The sequence below is a fragment of the Centropristis striata genome, chromosome 1 (assembly GCF_030273125.1).
Source record: "Centropristis striata isolate RG_2023a ecotype Rhode Island chromosome 1, C.striata_1.0, whole genome shotgun sequence".
In the NCBI taxonomy this organism is placed as follows: domain Eukaryota; kingdom Metazoa; phylum Chordata; class Actinopteri; order Perciformes; family Serranidae; genus Centropristis; species Centropristis striata.
The window spans coordinates 10,799,516-10,817,607 of record NC_081517.1 but is presented as its reverse complement, the minus strand read 5'-3'; the positions used below and the strand labels follow the sequence as shown (position 1 = coordinate 10,817,607).

The window sequence follows — 18,092 nt, the reverse complement described above, 5'->3', positions numbered from 1 at the left end:
TTTGTTTTTGTTTCATTCTTTTCCATTTAATTATTCTTCTATTTTATTTTTTGCATTGTTTATCTTTCTGTAACTCGTTTCTTCTTCTTTGTAACTGTGCATTGTATTGCTGTTTGATATAAATAAATAAATAAATAAATAAAAATTAAAAAAAATAGACAGGAGCACAAAAAATAAAAATAAAATAAAATGAACAAAATAAAACAAAACTACTAAATATGATTATAAACAATCAGTAAAATATCAAGTACAAAGATATAAAGATATAAAAACATGAAGATAAAAGAAAGTATGAAAATATATGATATATATGATTATTATTCCGGTTCAGGTCACATTCCGTCGCCTCGGCGTCTCGTAGTTTGCAGGATAAACGAGTCATTTCTACACAAAATCTGGCTGAAATTCAAACGGCGACTTAATTTCTTATGTAGTGTCTTACACTGCACAGAAAAATGAATATATGCGAAAGTAGACCACTGTTAAAGAATAACCTTCACTTTTAACACAAGAGAACCTACGTCACAATCACTAAACGACAGCCTGTGTTTGTTTTTCGGGTTTTTTTAAACAAAGATTATAGCTTTTACTTTATATTTACTATAAATGTTTGTTTGTTTTTATAACCTGTTATATTAAGTGACTGAATCATACTGGTCCCGATACATTTAAATCCTTTTTTTTTTTTTTTTGAAGGGCAAACATCTGGAAGTGTTGACAAAAAACTGATGAAGTGTATTTTGGCCGCACATTCACCTCCGTTTTATTATTTTATATTCTCTATAAGTGAAGGCATAACGCTCCGTTACATTATTTAAAGAAGTCTCTAAAAGAGGAAACGATAGATTGGTGCCGTGGTGGTGACGTGGAGATTACGTAGTGGTGATGGTGGGTATTAACATATGAAACTTCTGTAGTCTTCCCTTTCTCCATTATTATGCTAAGAATTAATAATAATAAATGGAACTACCAACTTACTAATACTAACATTAATAAAACGATACATCACTGCATATCGTTTGTTAATACTAGCAAAAAAAAACATATATTAACACAATGAATCTATATTTATATCCATGTTGTTATTGCTGTTATATTATGATAGTACAGTAGGTGGCGCTATCTGGTTGATGCCATGATTGATGCAGACTCCTTCTGCTCCTCCTTCCTTCGCTGTGAAGCGCTCTGAGCGTTTCTTCTCCACCGGTAGTGACGCAGTCTCCTAGGCGTGAGGACAACATGGCGGCCTTGTGGAAGGTTGTGTGCGGCTCCAGGTCCGGACTCGGAGTCCGGTTCTCCTCCTGCAGAACCTCCTTCAGCTCGGACTCCGGCAGCAAGCCGCCGGCCGCGGACAGCCGCCGACCCGGGTTCGCTGCGGCTCTGCAGCAGCAGGCGGAGCTGCGACGAGACGCGGAGAGCTCTGCGGCCGCCGGCGGCGCCTCCCGATCCGGACAGGAGAGCAGCTTCTCCTCGCTGCTCCGCCGGTCCCCGCTGGTCCAGATGGGCCCGGCTGCAGACCGGCTGGTGGTCGGTCGGATCTTCCACGTGGTCCGGGACGACCTGTACGTGGACTTCGGGGGGAAGTTCCCCTGCGTGGTCCGAAGACCCGCCGGCGGGGAGGCGCTGCAGCGGGGCAGCAAGGTCCGGCTCCGGCTGCAGGACCTGGAGCTCACAGCCCGCTTCCTGGGAGCCAGCACCGACACAACGTTGCTAGAGGCCCAGGCCGTCCTGCTGGGCCCGGTGGAGCCCCGGGAGGCCCGCAGGAACCAGGGAGAACCAGAACCGGCGGCAATGAAACCAGAGGGTTCCTGAGTCTGGAGCTGCAGGAAAATACTGACTAAACTTTAAACTTGGAACCAGAAGTTTAATGTTGGACTCTGATCTGATTGTTTGATAATAAACATTATTTATATGAAACATTAAACAGCTTCTGTGTTTCTTCATGAAGCTGCACATCAACAAACAGCTGAAAAATATTACTTTTTATTAAAGCTTGTTTCAGGAATAAAATATATTACAATTCATATTGTTCTGGTGATATTTCAGGTTTTTGTCCCATAAAACTGTTTAAGTGACAATAAATGAAGAAATCAGACAGCTGATGGTTCATTTCAGGCCTTTAATGTCTCAGAACACAAACAAACTCATTATTATTGATATTCGTTCTTTTCTATATCTTCATATAGAAACACCGGGAAGTTTTCCACCTTAAACAAACAGCTGCAACATAAACAAGTGTCAATAATCATTAAATAAAGTTAGTGTTTGCAGCTGAAGGCATCAGTGTGAAGCAGCAGGAGAGCAGCAGTACTGAGAATATGTAGTACTGTGAGTATGTATTTCTGTGTGTTTGAAGCTCACTGACGTCACTTTTCAAATTAAAACCTTAAATCAGATGATTTATTCGTTTGACTGTTTAATTGTGAAATTCCACTTTGAATTGAATCATGTTTAATCATTAATCTGCCAATAAAATATGATCATGTGACCTCAGTGTGGCTGCACAGACAGAGCAAAGAACTACCACTCCCATGAGCGCCTAATTCTTAAAGCGGGTCAAACAGCTGATAATAATAAACACATTAATAATCATAAACATATTAAGATGTTTGTTGCAGCAGCGATCCTCCTCACTTCTGCTGGAAGACTGATGATGTGAGTACTATAGTATTACTGCACAGTACTGTAGTATTACTGCAGGTTGTAGTTTCTTCAGCCACTCATGGTCACACAGAGCCACTGAAACACAAACACAAACCTCTTTCAATTAGAATATTATTTTTCAAAAGCCTGATAAACAAAAATGTATAAATAAAAAAATATATAAATATAAATAAAATGTATATAAATATGTATAAATATAAATACATTTTTTAAATAAATATAAATAAATATGTGTAATTGTTAAATTAAAAATGTATATACATATGTATAAATATAAATAAAAATGTATGAATAAAAAATATATAAATATAAAATCATATAAATATAAATGTACAAATATAAATAAAATCAGTAATAATAATACATGAATAAATATGAATCAAAATATATAAAAATAGAAATAGTTTAAATATAGATGTATAAACATAAATGTATAAACAGGAAGTGATGTCACCTCTCCAAGGCTTAGCTCCGCCCTTCCTGTTCCGTCTCTGTCCAGCTCCTGGAAGGCCTCTGAGAAAAACACCACAGAAGAAGAAACACGTCAACACCGTTGTCCTGCAGAATAATAATCTGATATCACTGATGAATATTAATGAGGGGCAGGGCTACGCACTGAACATGGCCTCCAGCTTCACCAGGCAGCAGGTGAAGTTGTCGAAGTCAATGATCTCGTTGTCGGCATATCGAGCGACCAGCATCTGATAGAGCTTGTTGTTCAGCCTGAAGCCTGCGGGATCAGGAGTCAGGGGTCAGAGGTCAGAGGTCAGAGGTCACATGATTGTGTCAGAACACTAAGGACTCACCGCCATTGTCCAGCGCCAGCCGCATCTCGTAGGAGCTCATGCATCCGGACTTATCGAGGTCGAACTCTCTGAAGATTACCTGCAGAGTCACAGCAGCTCATTAAAGACTACGTTACCCATGAGCCTCGCCGGCTTCCTGTTTACACTCACCAGCCACTTCCGGATCTTGTTCCACAGAATCTGGAACTCGAGCAGGCCGAGCCGAGCGCTGCCGTCCTTCTGAGCCCGAGTCAAGGTCCATGAAGACAGAACCCAAGACCCTGAATCCCAGAACCCACATCAACACAACACAAGACCCTGAAAACCGGAACCCACATCAACACAACCCAAGACCCTGAACCCCAGAACCCACATCAACACAACCATCAGAACCAATAGAACAAACGGAACCAAGAGAACAAACGGAACCATCACAACAAACAGAACCATCAGCACCATCCCATCAGAACCAACAGATCAAACAGAAACATCAGATCAAACAGAACCAACAGAGCTAACGGAACCAACAGAACCATCAGAACAAACAGAGCCATCAGAACAAACATAACCATCAGCACCATCAGCACCATCAGCACCATCAGCGCCATCAGAACCACCAGAACCACCAGAACCAATGGAACTAAGAGAACAAACAGAACCATCAGAACCAACAGAACCAATGGAACTAAGAGAACAAACAGAACCATCAGAACAAACAGAACTATCAGATCAAACAGAACCATCAGAACCATCAGCGGCTGCAGGATACGTCCATGAGGCTGACCATGGCTCTGCAGGACTCCATACTGAAGCCGTCAGTCTGCAGGTCTCTGTCTGTACAGCAGGAGTAATGCGACATTATTATTATTATTATTATTATTACTTATGTTAAGCTGATGCTGACAACGGTTAATGTTGGATAATAATAATAATAAAGATGATCAGTTTGTGATTAGATGAACTCACGTTTGGACACGACTTTGTTCAGGATGGTCCGGAGCTCCCGAACGGAGATCTCCATGTCCTGACACACACACACACACACACACACACACACACACACACATCATCATTTATTCTATAAAACATAATTTTCATCATATTAGCCTGGATGCTAACATGATGCTACATTAAGTTGAATAAAGGAATCTCACATCTCCGGACAGCTGAGCAAACATTGACCTGAACGAGTCGTCTACGTCTCCCTCGGAAATCTCCTCCTGACAGCAAACAGCTTCACGTTAACGTTTGTTTAAGATGCTTTTATGTTCACAGTATTAATCCTCATTCTCATTAAAATTATTCTGTACCTCTACTTCAAAGTTCGCCACCACGTCGTCGTCCATCTCCCTGCAGAGCAGACAGCTTGTCATATACGTTTATATCTATCATATACATGTTTATATCTATCATATACGTGTTTATATCTATCATATATGTGTTTATATCTATCATATACATGTTTATATCTATCATATACGTGTTAATATCTATCATATGCATGTTTATATCTATCATATACATGTTTATATCTATCATATACGTGTTTATATCTATCATATATGTGTTTATATCTATCATATCTATGTTTATATCTATCGCATACATGTTTATATCTATCATATACGTGTTTATATCTATCATATACATGTTTATATCTATCATATACGTGTTTATATCTATCATATATGTGTTTATATCTATCATATCTATGTTTATATCTATCGCATACATGTTTATATCTATCATATACGTGTTTATATCTATCATATACGCGTTTATATCTATCATATACGTGTTTATATCTATCATATCTGTTTTTATCTATCGTATATGTGTTCTATATATATATCTATAATATATATCAATATATAATATCTACAATATAAACACCATGTGACCGACGGGACTCACTCTGTCTCCGACTGCTTCTCCGTGAACACTCTCAGGACGAAGTCGGCCTCTTTGGACGGTTCGAAGGTGGACGGGACAATCAGGTACTCACCTGGCGGGAGGCGGAGCCTGGCGCTCACCTCTCGCAGGTTGATGAAAGTCTCGGAGCGAGCACAGGACGAGTGACGCAGGAAGAAGTCCTTCTTCAGGTGGACGCTGGGACAGCCGCGCAGCTGGAGGACAAACGGACCAGTTCACTAATTAAATGTTTGATTTGTCCTGTGGAGGGTCGGACAGAGGGACGGAGGGATCGACAGAGGGACTGAGGAACGGACAGAGGGACAGAGAGACAGAGGGATAGAGGGACAGAGAGATGGAGGGACAGAGATGGAGGGACAGAGAGACGGATGGACAGAGCGACAGACAGAGAGATGGAGGGACAGCGGGACTGAGGGAAAGAAAGATGGACAGAGAGACAGACAGATGGACAGAGGGACAGACAGAGGGGCAGAAAGACGGACAGAGGGACAGACAGAGGGACAGAAAGACGGACAAAGGGACAGAGGGACGGAGGAACAGAGTGACAGAGGGACTCACCTGCTCAGGAATCTGTGAACAAACACAAAGAACCAGCGTCAGAACACAGAATGTTTAATAACTGGCCATTCTCTCATCGGGTGACCTCTGACCTCGTAGATGGCGAACCCGATGGTGTGCATGTCCTGGCCTTGGCGCCGGTAGCGGCGGCGGTCTTTCTGCATCAGAGCCACCAGGAAGCTGCAGGCCGCCTCCTCATCCTCGGGATCGTCGTCCTCCTCCAGCAGGGTGATCTTATACTGAGGGTTGATCCAGAACGTGTCTGCAGGACGCAGCCGAGAATCATGGGACATGTAGTCATGTCACATAAACTGTTTCCTGTTACTTCACTGTGAACTTTAAACCTCTGGCTTTATTAAGGTGAATAAGTGTAATAAGGCAGTTATAAGCATGCTCACTGGGATGGTTCCTGCAGCCTCCGGCCGTGCTTCCTCTCCTCCAGCCGCCAGAAAAAGTCGTGGTCGTCCAGATACTCGTTAAGTCCTGACTAAGAGCATCCGGGGTCAGGTTACAAATCTCCAGCCGAGAGAACTGACGCAGGAACTCCTGGAAAGACATCCTGACGGACAAACGGACGCGTTACTGTCTGCAGCCTATATAACCACGTTACAACCACATTATAACAACGTCATAACCACATCTTAACCACATTATAACCACGTTATAACCACGTCACAACCACGTTATAACCACATTAAAACCATATTATGACCACATTTAAACCACATGATAACCACATTATAACCATGTTATAACCACACTATAACCATGTAATAACCACATTATAACCACAATAAAACCATATTATAACGACATCATAACCGCATTGTAACAACGTTATAATCAAGTTATAACCACATTATACCCACATTATAACCACGTTATAACCACATTATAATCACATTAAAACCATATTATGACCACATTTAAACCACATCATAACCACATTAAAACCATATTATGACCACATTCAAACCACATTATAACCACATCATAACCACATTATAACCACATTATATTCACATTAATCACCAAGTTATAATCAAGTTATAACCACATTATACCCACATTATAACCACATTATAATCACATTAAAACCATATTATGACCACATTTAAACCACATCATAACCACATTATAACCACATTATAACCATGTTATAACCACATTATAACCACAATTAAACCGCATTATAACCACATCATAACCACGTTATAACTAAACCATGACCACATTATAACCACGTCATTACCACATTATACCCACATTATAACCATGTTTTAACCACATTATAACCACATTTACAGCCCAAACCTACCAGAACTCTCCGTCCTCCATCTTACAGAGCAGCTCGTCTTTCTCTGCAGAGTCGATGGAGCTCCACTCTGAAGAGCTGAAACACAAACTTCCTGCTGAGAGTTGACGCAGGACTGAAGTATCCACAAATAAATATATTGATACATACAGGTCTTAATAAATGTACTAATAAATAAAAACAGGAATAATAAATGAAGTAATTATTATTTATTCATTGTGTATCACGGATCAACAGACAATGTAAAAGCAAAGCACTGACTTGTCACTCCATGCTCCAGTCCATTCCACCTGACCCCACGGGTTCCTGATCCGGATCAGACGCTCCTGATGCCCGCGGTACTCCACCTGCACCAGCAACATGAGTTTGGAACCTGATGCAGGTCAGTGTGGGGGAGAGGGAAGCAGGGGATGGAGGGGATGGGGATGGAGGCGAGGGAAGGGATAAAGGGGATTGAGGGGATGAAGGGGATGTAGGGTGGAGGGGATAAAGAGGATGGGGAATGAAGGGGTTTGAGGGGATGGAGGGAATGAAGGGGATGGAGGAGATGAAGGATGAAGGGAATGAAGGGGATGGAGGGGATGAAGGGGGATGGAGGATGGAGGGGATGGGGGTGAAGGGGATGGGAGGATGGAGGATGGAGGGGATGAAGGTGATGGGGATGAAGATGGAGGGGATGGGAAGAATGAGGATGGAGGGGTATGGAGGAGATCAAGGATGGAAGGAATGAAGGGGATGGAGGGGATGAAGGGGATGAAGGGAATGGGGGGGGGGGATAAAGGGGATGGAGGGGACTGGGGATATGGAGGATGGAGGGGATGAAAGATGGAGAATGGGGGGATGAGGGGGATGGTGGGATAAAATGAACTCACCAGTCTGAGTCCAGTCACAGAGTAGGCATGGCCTTTCACCAGCTTCTTGAAGGTCACCGCCTCCATGTCAAAAGCGCTGGTGATCTGCAGAGACACGCTAAATGTATAAGAATCTATTGTAATCTATTATAATGTCTAATAATTTATTATAATCTATTATAATGTCTAATAATTTATTATAATCTATTATAATGTCTAATAATTTATTATAATGTATAATAATTTATCATAATCTATTATAATCTATAATAACCTATTATAATCTATAATATTGTAATAATGTGTAATAATGAGGTGATGTGCTGACGTCGATGGAGCAGCCGAGCAGCGAGCCTCTCTGCAGAGCTTTGCAGATGATTCGGTGCAGATCTCTGGGAGCTTTCTTCAGCTCGTACATCTCCGACACGCCGCCGGTGAAGTCCTCGAATCCTTCAGTGGTGCTGCCGCCGGACAGAGCCTCGTACGAGCCGCTCAACCTTCACACACACACACACACACACACACACACACACACACACACACACACACACACAGTAAACCCACAAAAAAAAAACAACCAGTATAAAACCAGAGTAGTTCAGGGACTGGTCCTCGTCTCTTACTTGGCGTAGGCTTTCTCCAGCAGAGCGCTCCAGAACTCCCGCCCCTCCGCAGAGTGGACGAACATCAGCTCGCCGTCTTTCACCGGCAGCCGGTCGTCAATCACCACATCCACCCACTCACCAAACTGCCAGAACTACAGACAGACAGACAGACAGACAGACAGACAGACAGACAGACAGACAGACAGGTGAGAGACAGACAGGTGAGAGACAGGCAGGCAGACAGACTGACAGGTGTGGATCTCAGAATATTATAGAATAAAATAGAATAAAATAAATAAAGGTTAAGACCATTGATACATCAAAACATCTGCTCTGATTGAATGTCAGCCAATCTGCAAAAGGTATTCAGTATGAGTCATCAGTCTCACCTGGAAGTGGAAGATGCCGGCGTATTGTTGGTTGAAGCTCTGACCGTGAGGGACGACGCGATGCAGCAGCCGCTCATTCAGAGTCAGAGAGCCGATCGCTGCCAGCAGCCAGCAGTCACCTGCAGCCAACCAGAGTCCATTCAGAAAAACACTAATTCAACAACCTCAAAACCAGATTCCATACAGAAAAACACACGTTTAACAACCTCAGAACCAGAGTCACTACAGGAAAACACTTGTTTAACAACCTCAGAAACAGAGTCCTTTCAGAAAAACACTCGTTTTCTGACCTCAGAACCAGAGAGTTTAACTGATAATAATGATTTCAATATCAAACATGTTATTGTGACATGCTGGGATCTAAACGTGTCATTATCTCGAGGATATTCTGATCATGAGATGATCCTGGATCTGATTGGCTGAACAGACATGTTGACAGGAAGTGTGTGTTAATGTGTCCATTATCCTGAAGAGAGTCTGATGGTCTGTGGGGACCTGCTAATGCTACACTAATGCTACTCGAAACGCTAACATCAGCAACAACAAGAAGCTGCTGATGTTTTAATGGAGAGGATCGATGAGCTGATGGAGGTTGGAGGTGTCCTGCTGGACCGTCTGCCTGAAGGATAGGGACATTTAGCTGAGAGTAGCTTAGCTGTAACTGAAGGGTTAAAAATATTATTTGTTAAAAAACTTCAGTGACTTTGCAGAAGAGCTGTTCAACAGACATTTAAGACTCACTGCTCTATCACCACCATAAATACTCAAAACAAGTAGATCCATACATAACCTCCACCCATTTTCTGTATCTGCTACATCTTGTTCTGTTACGTTTTATGTGTATGTGTATATATTACCACTCCAGTGCAATATTGTTCACTTACTGTCCACCATGTGCAATTACCATCTAAGTGCAATCATATTTATAGTGCAATAATATTTATATTCTTATTATTTTATAACATTACCTCTGTATGCTACCACTCCTCCTCATTCTCCTCCTTTTCCATGTACATAGCTATTTATTCTATATTCCAATATTTTCATGCCATTTCAATTATTTATTACTGTTTGTGATATTTTTATACCTTTGATACCTTTATACCTTTATTGTCCTTAAGTTGTTTTTGTATTGTTGTTCTTAATTGTTTTATGCACCAATAGAAGTTGCACTCTAATTTTGTTGTATTATATACAAGGACAATAAAGGCTATTCTATTCTATTCTATTCTATTCTATTCTAGAAATTTGGCTATAGGTTGAAGAGAGCACATGGTGTCCTCATACTGAACCTTTCCTGAAAGGGAAGGTGTTTTGATTTGAAATTAAATATCACGATGTGTCCAGTATCGGTTGGCTGCTGCGTCACCACCCAAAACTGACCAATTGGGACAAGCCCAACCTGTCAGGGTCCTACACCCAGAAGAAAACTGTGAATGAGGAACTTGTTAGTCCTCTGACTGGTGATCCCAGCATGGACACAGCTGAGTCCGGCTGCTCGTTGATGTGGCTATTATTCTTTCAATAAATGGTAAACTGTATTCAGTCATTTTGAGTCTTTTGTAAAAACCAAGTCTAGAACAAAAGACCGGGGCAGAGTGTGAAAGGCTCTAACATGCCCTTCCCCTGAAGTCTGCAGCCTGGGCGTCATCCTGGACCCCTCCCTCTCTTTCCACTCCTACATCAAAACCTTCACTAAATCTGCATTCTTCCCCCTCAGAGACTCTGGTCCAGGTCTTTGTAACGTCCCGTTTGGACAACTGATGGAGTCTTGTTCTGGACAGACTCCAGTACGTCTAGAGCTCAGCTGCTGGGTCCGAAATGGCACAAAGACCCTCATCCACCTCCATGGCTCCCCGCCACATCCCTACTCCCATCTCCCAGCAGACCTGTACTCGGTGTATGCTGGCCGACTCAACAAGAAGGCCAGCAGCATCGCCACAGGTCCCACCCACATGGGTCACAGACTTTTTGTCCCCCTGCCTTCAGGACGGAGGTTCAGAACAATAAAAACCTGAACCAACAGACTGAGGAAGTTTTTTCCTCAGAGCTGTGACCTCCATCACACCTCCTGCACACACACCCCAGCCCTTTAAACTGTGACACTGTATGCATTGCACTTTAAATTGTTGTGTGCTGCTGAGTACTTATTTATTCATCTATTTTATATATGGCAATTTTCTAACTGAATGTTCTATGTCTGTTGGTCATATTTATTGTCTGTATGTTTAAGCCTGTTTTTATACCTTTTACCGAACAATATCAAAAGGAATTTTGTTGTGCATTGAATGATGACAATAAAGAATCTTGATCTTGATCTTTCTGTTTGTGTTTCCTAAACATTTCAAATATTTATCTGTGATCTTTGAATAGACAAATAGAAGAGTGAAATCCCTCAACAGCCTCATCATCATCAACAGGAAATTAAAAAAACAAAGTCTCAGCAGCATCCAGCAGGGGGAGTCACACTCACACACACACACACACACACACACACACACTCAGCTCCACCCTGCAGCTGTTAGTGTTCAGAAACAGGAAGTCTCTGCAGTCTGTTTCACTGTAATAAAGTTATGAATCACGTTTATTCTTTTCCTTTGATTTAAACTTTGTGAACAGATAAAAGGTGCAAACTGAACAAACAGTCTCTCCTCTGACTCTCTGTAGTTTGTTCTGTTTCTCCTCATCCTGAATATAAAGTGAAACATGTTCAGCCTCTATCAGCTGATCATCATGTTTCTCTGACCCACTGATCAACATTTATAAAATTATGTTTTTACTCTCAGTGAAGAATTATCAATGTTGAATCAAATCTACTGAGGAGAACATGCTCTTTCTCTCTGGCTCTCAGCGAAGGCGGTCGCCTTTTCCTCTCCTCTCCCCTCCCTTGTCTTCCCTGCTTTGCTCCTCTCGTCTGTCTTGTCTACTGTCTTGTACTTTGAGAGACGCACTGCTCTCCAAAACTAAAAATCATGGATTTGATCAACTGGTCTCGCAATGCAATTGACACCATCTTCTCGACGAGAAGCCTGGGTTCAGGGGATCCCACCTGTCCTGCCAGGACGTTCGCAGCTGGCTACACGATGGACGCATGGGAAAGGTGGCGAGTCGTGTGCCTGGCGGCTCTTTCTGTGGAGGACATTGAAGACATCTACCTATTCAGAACCATGATTACAGGTCTTTTGCTGATTGGATTAAGCATTGCCCTGGTTTAACCAGGAATACAGTAAATGGTGACAGCTGTCCAAAGCCCCATAAGGCTGCCTGACTTGATTGAAGCATTGGGCAGAGCTTTCCGCACCCAGACTGTGACTGTAAAACGCAATATGGATAACATCATGGAGAAGGTGATGGCTTTGCAAAGGCATATGGATCGATTCGGAGACCAGAATGGACAATGAGAGTAGTCGTGTAAATTGAATATGGCCACTCGCCCTAATCCCAAACAATCCCAATCTTAACTGCTTTCTGCCACCTCAACCAGCTCTGGCCTCAAGGCCGTTACTGGAATAACAATTCCCCTGGAAGAACTCTCGACTCTTCATCCCCTCCCCCACTTCCCACAGACACCTGCTGATTGTTGACTGTCTGGAACCTGAGCAAGGCTGTCTCCATGGCATCTTGCTGTTTTATCGCTATGACATTCCTGCGAACTGAGGCACTGACTGATTGGGTTGCAAGGCGAGGCAACTCCCCAGGCCCAGTGCCACCCGCACAAACTCCTCCACATATACAGATATGCATTCTCCATCCAGAGTTTGTTGTATGTATGTTTATGTATATATCTATTGCCTGTTAAGCATCTTTGAGTGTCTAGAAAAGCTCTGTATAAATTAAATGTATCATTATTATTATTATTATTATTATTATTATTATTATTAACATCTACTTCTATATTTATACTGAATGTATTTGAGGAAGCTGACAGAAAGAATAGAAAGAATCCAAATCAGTCATAATATAATAACTGTACAACTCATATTAATAATATAAATTCAAACTTAAAATAAGGACAAAAATCAAGTTAAATATAATTTTGATTCACTTCTTTACCTCTTTACTTTTTTTAAATACTTTTATATATACTTTGTTCTTGTAGGTTTTATTGTTTCAGTTTCAGATTAAAGTGTGAAGTTTGTCTGCGTTAAAAGAACTGTATTCTGAATGGAGTCTGGTGAAGCAGCTTTAAGTCTTTGATGTTTGTCTTAATCTGTCACATGACTCACCCAGCGCGCCCTGACAGATGTCCGTCCTGGTGGCTCCGCCCACGATGAACTGAGGGTCGTCTGTCAGCTCCTGCAACAGCCAATCAGAGAGCAGCGTCAGAGTGACATCACACTCAACATGTTTTATTGAACTGAACACATCCATTAACATGCTAACATGCTAAAATGCTAATAGTTTGAGCTGTGTTTTCACTTTTCGTCGTGTTGCTTTTAACACCAAAAAGACCACAAACATATTTCTACATTTATAATAAATTAAAAGAAAGATAGTTCTAGAAGCTTTTTTCCCTTTCTGTTATTTCCACAATTCAGATTTATTATGGATATTAAGAAAGTTACAACAGTAGAGAGTCTGTCTGTCAGCAAGAAACACTTTTACATAGTTATTTACTCGGTCCCATGTGAGGCTGATCATTCCTGAGTGTAGGTTTGATATGAGTGACATCATTTACATTTTATCTTAATAATCTAACCTAATAAAACATTGGCCGGTGTTCAGCGGACAAAATCATGTTCTTGGATATTAAATAATGAATTCATCACCAGGATTGTGTCGTGTTGTGTCTCTCTGTGGTCGTGTTGTGTCTCTCTATAGTCGCGTTGTGTCGTGTTGTGTCTCTCTGTAGTCGTGTTGTGTCTCTCTGTGGTCGTGTTGTGTCTCTTTCTGGTCGTTTTGTGTCTCTCTGTAGTTGTGTTGTGTCTCTCTGTGGTCGTGTTGTGTCTCTTTCTGGTCGTTTTGTGTCTCTCTGTAGTCGTTTTGTGTCTCTGTGGTCGTGTTGTGTCACTGTAGTCGCGTTGTGTCTCTCTGTGATCGTTTTGTGTCTGTCTGTGGTGGTGTTGTGTCTCTCTATGGTCGTTTTGTGTCTGTCTGTGGTGGTGTTGTGTCTCTCTGTGGTCGCGTTGTGTCTCTCTGTGATCGTTTTGTGTCTGTCTGTGGTGGTGTTGTGTCTCTCTGTGGTCGTTTTGTGTCTCTCTGTGGTCGTTTTGTGTCTCTCTATAGTCGCGTTGTGTCGCGTTGTGTCTCTCTGTAGTCACGTTGGGTCTCTCTGTGGTCGTGTTGTGTCTCTGTAGTCGTTTTGTGTCTCTCTGTAGTCGCGTTGTGTCTCTCTGTGGTCGTGTTGTGTCTCTCTGTGGTCGTTTTGTGTCTCTCTGTAGTCGCGTTGTGTCTCTCTGTAGTCACGTTGGGTCTCTCTGTGGTTGTGTTGTGTCTCTGTAGTCGTTTTGTGTCTCTCTGTAGTCGCGTTGTGTCTCTCTGTGGTCTTGTTGTGTCTCTCTGTGGTGGTGTTGTGTCTCTCTATAGTCGCGTTGTGTTGTGTTGTGTCTCTCTGTGGTCGCGTTGTGTCGTGTTGTGTCTCTCTGTAGTCGTGTTGTGTCTCTCTGTGGTTGTGTTGTGTCTCTCTGTAGTCGTGTTGTGTCTCTCTGTAGTCGTGTTGTGTCTCTCTGTAGTCGCGTTGTGTCTCTCTGTAGTCATGTTGTGTCTCTTTGTAGTTGTGTTGAGTGTCTCTGTAGCAGCTTTGTGTCTTACCGTTGGTCTCTTCCACTCCACCCCTTTGGTTTTGGCGGTGAACTGTCCGAGCTCCTTGAAGCCCAGCGAGGCGGGTTCTGCGGGGAACATGGGGTCCTGGAACAGGGTCCCGCTCTGCAGACAGTCATCCTTCAGGGCCTTGAAGTCCTGGTTCAGGTAGCGTACGGCCTGCTGGACCGAGCCCAGACCGTCAGCCCTCAGCCGGTCCCTGTGGATCCGCGTGGACACTCCTGACGACATCATCCTGGACCACAACAGAGACCTTCTCAGACCTGTAGCGCCCCCTTTAGGTCAACATCTCACATTGCTGTTAGCATGCTGCTGTTAGCATGACTCTGATTGGTCAGAAATTTCTGTCTGGTTAGTTAATGACATCACTGAACATCTGGATGTATCTCTGCAGCTTCAGATAAATATTTAAATAAATAAATAACAAAAGGTTTCTGATGTTTGTCTTGTTTGTTTGTTTAGCTGAATAATTAATATTTAATAAAGGTTAAAACAGAAGATGTTTCACAGGAACTTTGAATGATTGATGATGTTTTGATGAAAGACTCCAGTCAGCATCGACCAATCAGAGCAGTGATGTAGACGGAGAGCCGCTGACTCAGCACGCTCTGCTGGAGCACCGCCAACATACCAACAAGCACCCAGACAGGACCAGGACCAGGACCAGACTAGGACATAACCAGGACCAGACCAGACCAGACCAGGACCAGGACCAGACCAGACCAGACCAGGACCAGACTATATTTCTGTCTTTATAAACTGATAATTGACACATTTATTACAAGTTTTCTCCACTAACATGAACTCTGGTGGTCTGAGATCTGGTCTGAGAGAACTGGTCTGGCAGAGATCTGGTCTGACAGGGATCTGTCAGATCAGTTCATTATCAATACAAAGATATTAATCAGTTCTTTCATCATTATTCAGTAAATAATCAGCTGAACTTTATTCTCATAGAAATCTATTGAAACAGCAAATATCAATGTGAGAATTCTGAGTGATGATAATAAACTGAGGAGCATCAGGAGCTGAACGCTTCAGTAAAAACATTTATTACATTTTATTCTAAATCTTCAGAGTGAATTAGCTGCTGCTGATTATTATTTATTGATGATCTCATGTTGTTTACCGTCCTATGTTTGTTCATTATATTTTCACAATAAAAGAAATCCTGAATATTTTTTGTCTGTTTTTACATTTGAACTGTGAAATAAATCTGATAAATAATGAAAAACGGATTTCCTGTAAACACAGCAGCACAAGGACTCCTCTGATTGGTTAATAAACAGGATGATGTCACCGCTTTCTGCTGAATCAACCTGAAATCATAAAAACAGCTGATAGCAAACAGACCAGACCACTACAGACCAGATCACTACAGACCAGTAACAACAGAGCAAGAGAAACAGAAACACTGACCTGGAGCAGCCTCAGTGTGCAGCAGGACTCTGCGATGCTGTGAGCGGTGCGGATATGAGCTGACGCTGAGGGGATGGAAGGATATTGTGCTGCTGGTGTGCTGATATGGGGGGATCGTGTGGTGATGTTGTGGTGATGTAGGTGACGGGGGTGATGGAGGCTCTGCTGCATTAGCGAGCCCCGCCCGGCGGGAGGGGCGGGGCTACATGAACATGAGTTAAAGAGATGGAGTAGCAGCAGGATCATGATGTTTAATCCGAACAAAATATAATAAAACATCATCAGAACATGATACTCTGATTTTTTATTTTTTATTTTTCTCTGTAACTAACAAACATTTCTCCAGTTTCTTTGTTTCCTCTGATGAGTGAAACAGCGCCCCTCTGGAAAATAAGCGAAAACTGTGGCCACAGACGGTACTGCAACAAAAAGACTACTGACTTCATTCATTAACATGATAAAACATTTTTAATGTTAATTTTTTTAAAAATCATAATATTTTTTATTAAAATATAGGAATCAAACTACCACACACTCAATCCACTGTCTGAAGTCTCAAATATATGGGTGATTTCAGAATTGCGGGTACATTTCGCGTCTCCCAGAAAAACCTTTGATTATTCCCCCCTAAAAAAGTATTTACTGGATCTGTTTTAAATAATATTGCTAATTATATTGAATGATCACCAATAATGATGTTTGGTGTGTATTTTAGGCACAATTTATATGTAAAATATTAATTAAATGATTCCCACCCACCAATTATTGGCTGTCTTCAGCTTTTGATTCACATGTTCATATTGAATTAACATAAAATAATTCATTAAAATTAGCAGTTTTTTTGTGCTAATTTACAGTTGCACAGAGTATTTATTTTCTGTAATACATGGGATTTCAACATTAAAAATATATATTTTTTTATCTGTCCCTATGATCCGGTCAACTCTGTTATCTCTGTTATAAAACCACATAAAAAACCCTACAGCATTAAAAACTAGAAAATTTCCTCTGGGGAAATTTTGAAAGGGCCACGGGGGCTACTGCTGGTGTGTGTACACTATGATGAGATTCTTCAGAGATTTCAAACTTTGCCCTTTAACCTCAAAATGTGTGTGTGTGTGTGTGTGTGTGTGAGAGAGAAACATGTATGTGGAGGAGTGTGCGCGCATACGCACGCAAAGATCTGTAGAGTGAAATTTGCGGCCTGGAGCACAGTTTTCAAATTTATTTTTTGACAGTTTTACCTCTCCCTCTACACTCTGAGCGATGACATCACACACTCTGACACGAACATTCCGTGCAATACACACCCATTATAATCTCAGAATTTCTCCAAAAATGATCATGGTCATTGAACAGGGATTGATAAAAAACGATATGACCTATCGACACGTGGATTAATACACCGATACACAAGACTTCTGTCTACTGTTTAAAGTTTAAATGGAGTCTCTAGGTGAAATTATGCCGGGGAAAGTAGACATTTAAAAATCTCCAATGATTGTTCTTTTTCGATCATTTTTTGTCGGACGTCCCATTCATTTCAATGCAAAATTTTAGGCAGTTTTTCGCAACTTACGTCGCGAAAAATTCGTATTCCGTAGAGAAAAGTAATAGCACACCGATCCCGATCAAACCGCACGTTTTGATATATAATTTGTATCTATATATCATATATGTAATATATATATTTGTAGCGGGACGAAATTGCGTCCGCAAGAGGAATAAGAAGAAATCCACAGTATAACAGTAGTGCTCTGTGCGATTGCCCCAAGGCCCTAATAAAAAATAAAAAACATGTGATGTCACTTCCT

At 41.7% G+C, this 18,092-nt stretch overlaps 2 protein-coding genes across 2 annotated transcripts; one reads left to right on the top strand and one right to left on the bottom strand.

The window, feature by feature from the left end:
- The first annotated feature begins 1,169 nt into the window (after positions 1–1,169).
- On the top strand, positions 1,170–2,024 carry mrps28 (mitochondrial ribosomal protein S28). Its single transcript, XM_059330386.1, has one exon. It carries the CDS (start codon positions 1,240–1,242, stop codon positions 1,810–1,812), a length of 573 nt encoding a protein of 190 aa, XP_059186369.1. The 5' UTR covers positions 1,170–1,239; the 3' UTR covers positions 1,813–2,024.
- Positions 2,025–2,105: 81 nt separating this feature from the next.
- Positions 2,106–16,565, bottom strand: LOC131969272 (calpain-1 catalytic subunit-like). The gene is made up of 22 exons (XM_059330390.1): positions 16,279–16,565; positions 14,851–15,094; positions 13,326–13,395; positions 9,100–9,218; positions 8,729–8,862; positions 8,434–8,602; positions 8,127–8,210; positions 7,516–7,601; positions 7,258–7,332; positions 6,338–6,498; positions 6,032–6,201; positions 5,940–5,951; positions 5,364–5,575; positions 4,760–4,799; positions 4,604–4,669; positions 4,416–4,473; positions 4,219–4,283; positions 3,621–3,689; positions 3,471–3,549; positions 3,281–3,394; positions 3,119–3,177; positions 2,106–2,739 (listed from the first exon to the last, which is right to left on the bottom strand). Exons 2-22 carry the CDS (start codon positions 15,091–15,093, stop codon positions 2,713–2,715), a joined length of 2,112 nt encoding a protein of 703 aa, XP_059186373.1. The 5' UTR covers position 15,094; positions 16,279–16,565; the 3' UTR covers positions 2,106–2,712.
- Between the last annotated feature and the right edge of the window lie 1,527 nt (positions 16,566–18,092).

What these genes read in the sequence shown, in the direction of transcription:
- LOC131969272 (XM_059330390.1), bottom strand. Translation starts at nt 15,093, where the DNA reads ATGATGTCGTCAGGAGTGTCCACGCGGATCCACAGGGACCGGCTGAGG. An exon ending in ACAAGATCCGGAAGTGGCTG is followed by an intron (nt 3,550 to 3,620) that starts GTGAGTGTAAAC and finishes GTGACTCTGCAG; the next exon opens with GTAATCTTCAGAGAGTTCGA. An exon ending in GAAGCTGGAGGCCATGTTCA is followed by an intron (nt 3,178 to 3,280) that starts GTGCGTAGCCCT and finishes TGTTTTTCTCAG; the next exon opens with AGGCCTTCCAGGAGCTGGAC.
- mrps28 (XM_059330386.1), top strand. Translation starts at nt 1,240, where the DNA reads ATGGCGGCCTTGTGGAAGGTTGTGTGCGGCTCCAGGTCCGGACTCGGA.